Below are 9,063 nucleotides of genomic sequence, written 5' to 3'. Positions count from 1 at the left end.
GTGAGAGAACACACAGTGAGGAGATGATGTACTGTGGCACAGTGGTGGAGGTGAAGGATAAACTTAGCTAAGAAGAATGTCACTATCAGAGCCAAAGTCTTGTTCGCTTTCTGAAGCAAAAACTGGCTGGAAAGTACAGAACTTGCAGCTACAAACTGTTCCCTGGTCCCAGCCTGACTGAATTCAAGGTAACAGCCTTGTGTCAAGAGAGCTGTTGAAAGCAGCAGGAATATAAAGAGAATCTGGCTCGATACCACCTCCTCAGAATCAACCTGCCCCTTCAGAAGAAGTGCTGAGGCAACAAGAAGCCAGACCTTGTCCTGGCTCTCCCTGCTTTGTGACTTTCTCAGGGGTTTGTGTCTTGAGGACTTTCTGTCAAATGTACTTGTTAGCATTGTCAACATGTGGTGCTTTACTCCACATTAATGCTGTATCTTGTGTGTGGGAACACATGTAGGTGTGGAGACAGAGAATTCTAGGGCCTTATTCTCTAGTGGCCTTGTGCTTCAAGGATCATTTACACCTCCAGCAAAATGTGTGTGGGGTGGGGATGGAAACACTGCTAAATCTGATGGGGCCTGCCACCCACGGCAGGGGGTAGGTGCAAGTGATGGAACAAAACAACCAGCACATCATCTCCAAGGTCCACAGAAGTCAGGATTTTTGCTATTTTATTCTTCCTCTCATAACTAAGGGAAGGATGTTTGTAGAAGCAAGTTTTTGTGTGATATGGGGTTTTCTGAGCTATTGGATTTGGATAGATGCAGGAGAGCCAAATGAGCAGAAAAAGGGGCTCCCACAGCTCAGACCATGTACAAGAAAAGCTGGGCCCTTCAGCCAGAAAACAGCCCCAGACACAGAATGAGCCACTAGCATGTTTCACTTATTTCAGCTCACATCCTATCACCTACTGAAACTGGTTTGATTCTCATGTCTGGCAACTGTGTGAGAGCTCTCTCCCTCCCTGTGAGTCCAGACTCTGCTAACCTTGGCTCATGCTTCCACTCCAGTGCTGTGACAGGAGACAGGGAGAACAGTGTATTCCTTATCCCAGAACAGCCCTGCACTAAGGAAAATACTGCTAAGTCACTGACCAGTGTGTTCCAGCAAGGACTCAGGAACCTCTTCTTGGAGAACTGTTTTCTTGGGAACTCAGCATAGAATCTGTGGTCTCAAAAGACCCCATGGAAGAAGAACACTAAGAGGAACTGTCAGAAGTAAACCTTTTGTGCAGAGCCAGACAGGGACTGGATCTCAGCTCAGACTGATTTGAGGAGGTGAAAGCACAGAGATCCTCAGCTGTGCCAGCCATCACCACTGCCATTTTGAACCTGCCCTTTGCAAGTGGGTAAGGAACACATTCCCCTGCCTGGTCTTGCTGGGCTAAAGGAGCACCCATAGAAGCGGGACACAGTGCCAGGACATCCTGCAGCAAGGCTCTGAGAACCAGAAAGGCCTTTTGAAGGCAGGTCAGGTGGCAGCACACGAATGGAGAGCAGGTGGCTCACACACCTGTCTGCTTTCTGTTCTGGCCTGCTGGATTTGTGAAGGCCCAGCCAGTCAAATCAGTGGGGCTTTCACCTCCTGACTTGCTGAAGTATTTTGTGGTGAACTTTGAAAGCCTGGTCCAAAATGAAGCCCAGCTGACCACAGGAAGGGCAAGACCTGCTGTGAATGCCAGCCCACTGCAGGGGGGTGAAGCCAGCACAAAATGGATGCAGATTTTTCCATGCAAAGGGCAACGGGGCTCCACCATTGTTTCCTCTCAATCAGAGAAGCCATCTGGGATGTGACTCCAGGGAACTCCAGCAAGAGCTGTAATTATATCAAACATAATTGAGGCAAGCCAGCAGCGCTCCTTACTTAAGTAAAGCTATGAGGCCAGCAATATGACAGAGGACATACACCTGGGAGTTCCACCAGCATCCGCTGCTTTCAGTGGGGTGGGAGCAGCTCAGCATGGAGAGCAAACCCCCCCCAGAGACCTCCTTGCTGCATGGGGCTGGTCCTGTGCACACCCTGGCAGCAGCTGAGCATTGCTGTGAGGGAGCTTGCTTATCTGGAGAAGCTTGTGCTTCTTGCCTGAGGCTCTGCCTGTCCCACATTTCTCTGTCCAAACTTCACAGTGCAAATTTTGGGTGGCACAAATGCCTCACCCCCTTGACTAGCAGGCTCTTTACCCCTGGCAGGTACCCAGGCAGGGAGAGGAGCCAGTGCTCTTGGCCTGCCTCTGCTGCCTCCCATGGCATGCCCCCCATCCTGTGCCTCTTTGCCTAATTCTCTGCCCAGCAGGCATCCCTTGGGCCAGCCTGCTAGCTCTGATGTCCTGCTCCTCTGGCCCTGCTTTCTAGGCTTGCACCTCTCCCAGGGGCACAGCTGGGAAGCAGCAGGATTCACTGTCAGCCTGGACTGGACCAGCAGGCATTGGGGGTCTCAAAGGAACTACAAAGCAGCCCCTGCCCACCCGGCTGGCACAGCTCTCCTCCTGCAGGAGTCTCCACTCATCTCCTGTTACATCCTTCCCTCCTCCTCCTCTGCCCTTCGTACTCCTTCACAGTAGATCTCTTATGGCTTGGGGGTTTTTTTCTCTTTAAATCTTTTCCTCTCTGCTTTTCCACCTCCTTCCTCTCCCCCAAAATAATCCAAACCTGTTCCTCCTCACTCCCCCGCAGGGCTGGCACTGCTTGTCCCTTCCCCACCATTCCCTCTGTGGGGGACCAGCTTGTCAGGGCCTGTTCAACAGGACTCAGTGTCACTTTTCCCTCTCTAGGGATGACATATTCTCCAGGGCCAGCAGTCCCCCATCCCCACCCAAGACTTCTATGGGCACACAGGGTTCATTTAGTCTAGCCAAGGTGCAGCTCTACATCAGCACCCTGCCTGCCTCCACTCATTCTGGGGATGGGACAGAGGAAGGATCTGCTGGACCTTGCTGGGTTGGCAGCCAGCTGGTGCAGGAGGTGGCACTGGGACAGCAGTCATGGCGAATGGGGCTGTCCCCAGCGGCACTCGGTGGCTCCTTGCCGGGATGCCGAGCACCCTGGGGCTGGCAGGCACGGGTTGGGGTGGCTCGCTGGCACTGCTCCACAGCCGTACCCTCTGCTGGCAGCTCCGCCTTGGCCCTAGTGCGGTGACTCAGCGGTGACCCTGAAGTGGCACCGGCGGCTTCATGGTGTCCCCGTGGTGGCAACTCAGGGACGCCAGCGGCGATTCCGCAGCGGTGACTCTTAGGTTGCTCCGGGGCTCTGCGATGTCCGTGCGGCGGCAGCTGAAGTGGCACCGGGAACTTTGCGGTGTCCCTGCCGTGGCACCAGGAGCTCTGCACAGCCCCGCGCTGTGCAGACCGCGCTTCCCCAGGAGAGCGCTTCATCCCCCCCAGCTCGGCCGTGGTGCGGCCCGCGGCTCGAGCCCGCGCTGCCCCGCGCCGCCTCCGGACCAGCCCAACGGCCCGCGCGGGGGGAGCGGCGGTCTCGGGCCGGAGCCTTCTGCCCTCCCCTGCTCCCGTGGCAACGCCTGCGGCGTCGGGGCGGACTCGGGCCGGTCGGAGCGCTCTCGGGCCGGTCGGAGCGCACTCGGTCGGGGCGGATTTGGGTCGGTCGGTGCGTACCGCCCGCAGGCAGAGCCGGGCAGGGTCCCACCGGCCCCCCGAGCAGGGGGCTGCGGGCTCCGAGGCCGGGCCGGGAGGGCGGACGGACGGGCGCGCAAGTGTGAATCATGAGGGAGTCCCCCGAGCATTCAGCACCTGGGAGCGGCGGGCAGGGCCGGGTTCCTCGGAGCCCTGGGAGCGGTTGGTGCCCAGGGTGGGCGCTGGCAGCAGCTCTGGCTCTGCCCCGTCCCCCACACGCCGCACGTTAACAGCCCCCGGGCTGCTCCTCCCGCACCCACGGGCTCTCAGCAGTGAAACCTACAGCAGCGTTTGTTTCACCCGCGCTGTGCTTGGTCAGCGACACAAACCGCGTTGTGCCTGGTCAGTGACACAAACCGTGCTGGAGTGATGGTGTAAATGCCTGGCGGGGTGTCCTGAGGGACCCACAGTGGCTGCAGGCCCAGGCCGTGCCCTGAGCCCCGGGTAACGAGCGGCACCGGCCGGACCCGCCCGCGCTGCTCCCCCCGGGCCCGGTGTGCTTGCCCGGTGCTTCCCCGCGGAGAAAAGAATGCGTTTAAAAACCCAGAGGAAAATCAATTTTAAAACTCTGCAAATTGTTGGAGGGAATGGGCTGCTATAAAACGCGAAATTACTTTCAACTCTCGTTTTAGAGTAGAAGGGTTTTGAGGTGCGGGATGATGTTTAAAGCGGTTTGTTGAGAGCGCATCACCTTGTCTGAGCTTATATTGTAGGGCTTAAATTATAGGAAGAGGGAATTTCTGCATGTTAGTGTCCAGATGGTCTAGTAGCTGGGATTCTGGCTATGCACAGATAGATAGATTTTAGATAAATACTAGATTTCAATCTGTGGTTTTGCTTAGGGGTTAGATGATATTTAAAGTACTATTCTCTAGTTCTGTTGCAATTTTTAGCCATTTTAAACCTTATTTGAAAGAAAAGAGTCCCATTTTGTCAAAGCTTTGGATCAAAGAATTGAAGTAGAGGCAACAGATCAAAAAGCTCATACCAGACGTTGAGCAAGACATGTGGGAGTTTGACTCTTGGATGTGTAAAGCCTGGATTTACCGAGAAATTGTAATTATAGTTTTGCCACAATGACACACAGACGCTGTAACTAATGTTGTGTCAGCAGTGCCATAAGAATATGCTCTCACTTTGAATAGTTCAATTTAGCATAATACCTCGTACCTGGTATATCTAGGAAACATGCTTTTCAGGTGTGAGGGAGCATGACTAAACTAGTGCAGAGATAGGTGTCTTAGCAGTCAGGAAAATATTTTATAGCTAAAGATGGGACAGCTTGGTGCCAGCCTGATGTTTGCCAGCAAAGAGCAGGGAGATGCTCCCAGGTGTGCAAGGGGTAGAGAAGAGTTACTGAGGAGGGCAGAGAAGCTGCTTTCAGGAAGAAAAGATGAACTGGATTCCTATTTCCTCCACCTTTGTACCTCCTCTTGTCAAAGGAGAGCCTCAGTCCTGAGGAAAGTGCTCCAAGTAGGGAAGGACTGAAGGCTGTGAATGTGGCAGGTATCCAGCCTCCTGCCCCCAGCTGGACTGTGAGGGGGCACTGGGCACTTTCACTGCTCTTCTTCAGGATCCCTCGGACAACCAGGGAATCCTTGAGCACAAACTCTGTGGTACCAGCAGCAATTGCTGGCTGAAAGCTTGAACTGCCATGGTGTACTTGCTCCAGTGTTGTCACCCTGGCAATCCATGCCAAGCTCTGCTGGCCTGGGATGTCACCCCTGGATGGAGGGAGGGGAGGACAGCCCTGGGTCTGCATGCTGCACATTCTTTCAAGGCAGTTGGTGTTGGAAGCTTGGAAAGAGGGAACTGCTCTGCAATAAACTTCTTGGCTCAGCAGTTAGGCTGAGTAAAAGAGAGGGGGTCTCTTCTCATCACTGAAACCAGCCTGGAGACCATTCCTGAGAGCTGGATACGACCAGCCAAACCTGAAGTTAGCTCCTCCCCATGCTCTGGGAACCTCTGTGTTGGAAAACCCAGACACATCCCAGCAGCTGGGGTGGCAGGAGAGTAGAATTCCCCTTGTGCTTAGCAGTTCTCCCATATCCACATCAGCTTTAGTGCTCTCAGACAAGCTGTTTTAATGATTTCTTTGGGGAGTTGCTGGGAGAACTTTGGATGCCTGGTTTTGTTCTTTGTTTTAAGTGGTGTGTGTCAGGTTTTTTTGCAATTGCAAACACAGGGACCTTCCCTCTGGGCAGCTGGGAGAGCATGATGGATGTTTCTGATCTGGACACTGGGTAGGGGTTTGTTTTATTTTGACATAAGCTCTCAGGGTGGACTTTGCAGAGGTGTGAGTGAGCACACAGTGAGCAAAGTAGAAAGAATTAGGCTTGCTGTGGGCTGTCTTGGTACACACTTCCCCAGTCATGGAAACTTGTCTATCATGGGCAGCAGCCACATTATTTTGATTCTAGGCAGAGATTGCCAGTCCTGCTAAATTGGGAATGGGTTCAGTCCCTCACCCCTACTAAAGGTTCAGATGAACCTTGTGTCCTGAAGCTGGCTGCTTTAATTGGGTGGTTATAGGATTCTGGTGGTAGGAGGCAAAAGTCCAGTGAGCCATGTTGGCAGGCTGGCTCTGCTGCCAAGGACAGAGAGGATGCTCAGGTGACACATCAGGAGAGGCCCTGCAGGGCTGTTCCGCCTCGCTGCTGTTCTCCCAGCCAGTGCAGCAGGCACCAAAGAGTCCAGCAGTGATTCATCAGGAATCCTTGGATCTTGGCTGATTCCAATCAGTCCTGCTGGGCTGCTAAAATAGATATGGCCAGAGCATAAAATAGCTAATAAAAACAAAATCCTCCATGGAAAATTCATTCTTCAGGGTGTGAGGTTCCAGTTGCCATGCCAAAGCACAGCTGAGAGGAGAGAGATTGGAGATTTTCTAGCTTGAAGGAGGGGAGGGGGTATTATTGATCTCATCTCCCAGGTCTTTCCAATCTTTTCGTTTACTCCATTTCACTTAAAAGATTCGCATCATGGTAACCTTGATTTATTATCTGATTTCTTTTTTGACTCAACCTCTCAAAATTGTGCACTGGCTTGAACCTGCAGTAATAAACCAGCACAGTTATTCCCTCTTATCTCCGGCATGCATATAATGCTTTCTGTGCTGTACCCGGTTCATTCTCACAGGCAGGCAGCAAGGTGAAATTCTGAAAAGATTGCCCTCTCTCATCAGGAGTATAGGGCAAGCAGAGTTTTCACTCCATTCAAGAGCAGAGCAGAGAGGCCATGGCAGGAAGAGATCTGCTGGCATTGTCTCCAGGTCAGGATGAGGCTCCAGACAAGTACTGTGCCAGCTGTGGCCTTCAAGACCAGGCAAGGTCTTTGCAGAACTTAGCTGTGGAGAGCTGGAGGACTCCTGCTGCAGAGGCTTGGCTACCTAAGAAAGGTCCTAGCAAGGGTGCAGGAGACAAACCACTAGTCAGGTAGGGCTGGGTGAGGAGGCTGGTCTAGCCCTGAGCAGGAAGCTGTATTGGCCTGGAGTACCTTTGAGAGACGCCATGGAAAGCTTTGACTCATAATTTATAGGAATAAGCTACACAGGTATGTGTGCACCATTATATCAGTGCATGCATGTGCAGGCTGGAGGGGTTTGTGTCACTTTAGCTGTTCTAATTAGTTACAATAGCCATCTCTGTGTTTAGACAAGCCTAAAACCAAGGGCTGCATTATCCTCCTGCCAGAAGTCTGAGAGCTGTTCTTAATTGGTATCTCTGAGTGCACAAAGGTTTTTATAAAATAAAGCTGTACAGCTGTGATATTTGCCTGAACTTGAGTCTCCCAAGGTGGAAGAGCAGAAATTATTTGTGAGCTGAGCAAAAATATCCCCTGCAGGAAGAGAAAGAGGGGAGCTTCTGGCAATATTTTAATATGTGTTAGGTGATGCTTAAACATCTGTCATGAATTATTTAAATGAAAGAGGCAGACTTACACCTGGGAGTAGCTGTGTTGGTATCCTAGGCTGTAGCCTTCTCCCACTGGAGTCAAGTGTGACTGGGTTTTTAAGGGATTTGGGTGCAGCAAAAGTAGTACTTCTCTTGTAGTCCCAGTTTAGTCAAATTCTCCTGGCAGCCTTTTGAATGCTGCCACAGATCCGGGAAGCCCCTGCTGCTTAAGGAAAGCAGCTTTTCTTGTGTATGCTGCTGGTTTTCCCACTCCAAACCCCATCTGGAATAATAAAGTGATCTGTTTCTCCAGGGTTAGTGAGCCATTGAGGCAGCCACATGAGTCTGATGGCCCCCAGGTCGTGAATGGTGTGGAATCAGGGGATGGAACCTTCCCTGTTACCCACTCATTGCAGCAACTCAAGGATGTCCAGCACTGTGGGAGGGTGTGGAGGAGTGCCAAAGATACACTGTGTGCCAGGCTCAATGTCTTTCCACTCACAGGAAGCCCAGGGTTACGTCACAGCGTTGTTGTCCTGAGAAGATGGACAAAGCAAGGAAGGAATTGAGGGATTTTCTGAATAGGAGCCAACCTAGCACCAGCAGTGGGGCTCCTGCTGATGCCCCTACTCCAGGACCCTCCACTAGCTCGGGGGTAAGTGCAAAGAGCAGTTCTTTCTCCAGCAGTGTCCTGAAAGGAAAAGCCTGATGGCACAGCTGGTGTGGACACATACAGGCTTCACCCCAGGTCCCAGCCCTTCCTTTGCTCAGAGGCCTTTGTGCAAGACCTTGATCTTTACAAAGTGAAGCCATGAGGCTCATCCTGGTGAGAGCTGTGCTGCCTTCCTCTGTAGCCAGTGACAGTACTGTCACAATTGCCTGGTTTGGGATGCCAGTATGGCAGGGCAGGCTGTGGTTGTGGTGATATATGGCAGTAAAACCCTAATGACTGGCTGCCTAATCTGCCCCCAGCCAACATCCTAAGCTGACATCAGGCCACATGCTGCTGGGAGATCCCCTGCCTCTGTGCATTGGGCTGAACTTTCCAGGTATTTGTGTCTCTGAGCCTTTTCTGACCATTACTCACAGTCTCAGTTGTCCCTAAAGTCTGGTAAAGTCAGTCTTGTAGTCACATTTTATCTCTGTACCTCTATGATCCCCACTCACACTGTGCCACAACTGTGCTCTGACACTTCCCTTACATTCCAGGGTGCTTCTGGTGGACCCCCCACATCCCAGTCTTTGGTGAACCAGGCAGAGCAGGAGCAGCACACCCCTAAAGGTAAATGCACTGAGAGGGAGTGAGGTGGGGCAGGAAACTGGGCCATAACTGTTCAGGTTGCCTATAGTGGGCATGGTGGGAATTAGGCTGCTGCCTCTGGGTTCCTGCTCTGCTTTCATTTTCAGTGCTCAGGAATGGTGCTGAGCTGCTTGAATATCCTGTGAAAAGTGAATTTCATTTAGGGGTGCAGCAAAGTGATCTGAGTGGGTGATAAAACCCTGCTTTCTTTTCTCCTGGATAGATCAACTTCCCCCAGAGTTCAG

The 9,063-nt window shown here is 52.3% G+C and overlaps 1 protein-coding gene across 2 annotated transcripts in view; it reads left to right on the top strand.

The window, feature by feature from the left end:
• The first annotated feature begins 3,304 nt into the window (after window positions 1-3,304).
• DNAH1 (dynein axonemal heavy chain 1) overlaps window positions 3,305-9,063 on the top strand; it is a 73,768-nt gene continuing 68,009 nt past the window's right edge. Inside the window, exons 1-3 of one of the 2 annotated variants that reach the window (XM_026792475.2) lie at window positions 3,305-3,599; window positions 8,023-8,173; window positions 8,728-8,800. In XM_026792475.2, the coding sequence (XP_026648276.2) occupies window positions 8,063-8,173; window positions 8,728-8,800 (184 nt within the window). In that variant the 5' untranslated portion in view covers window positions 3,305-3,599; window positions 8,023-8,062. The other variant, XM_074549956.1, reaches the window with a different exon arrangement.

This window comes from Zonotrichia albicollis, chromosome 12, assembly GCF_047830755.1.
Source record: "Zonotrichia albicollis isolate bZonAlb1 chromosome 12, bZonAlb1.hap1, whole genome shotgun sequence".
NCBI lineage: Eukaryota > Metazoa > Chordata > Aves > Passeriformes > Passerellidae > Zonotrichia > Zonotrichia albicollis.
Note: the sequence above shows the minus strand (reverse complement) of the source record. Positions and strands in the feature narration are given on the sequence as shown.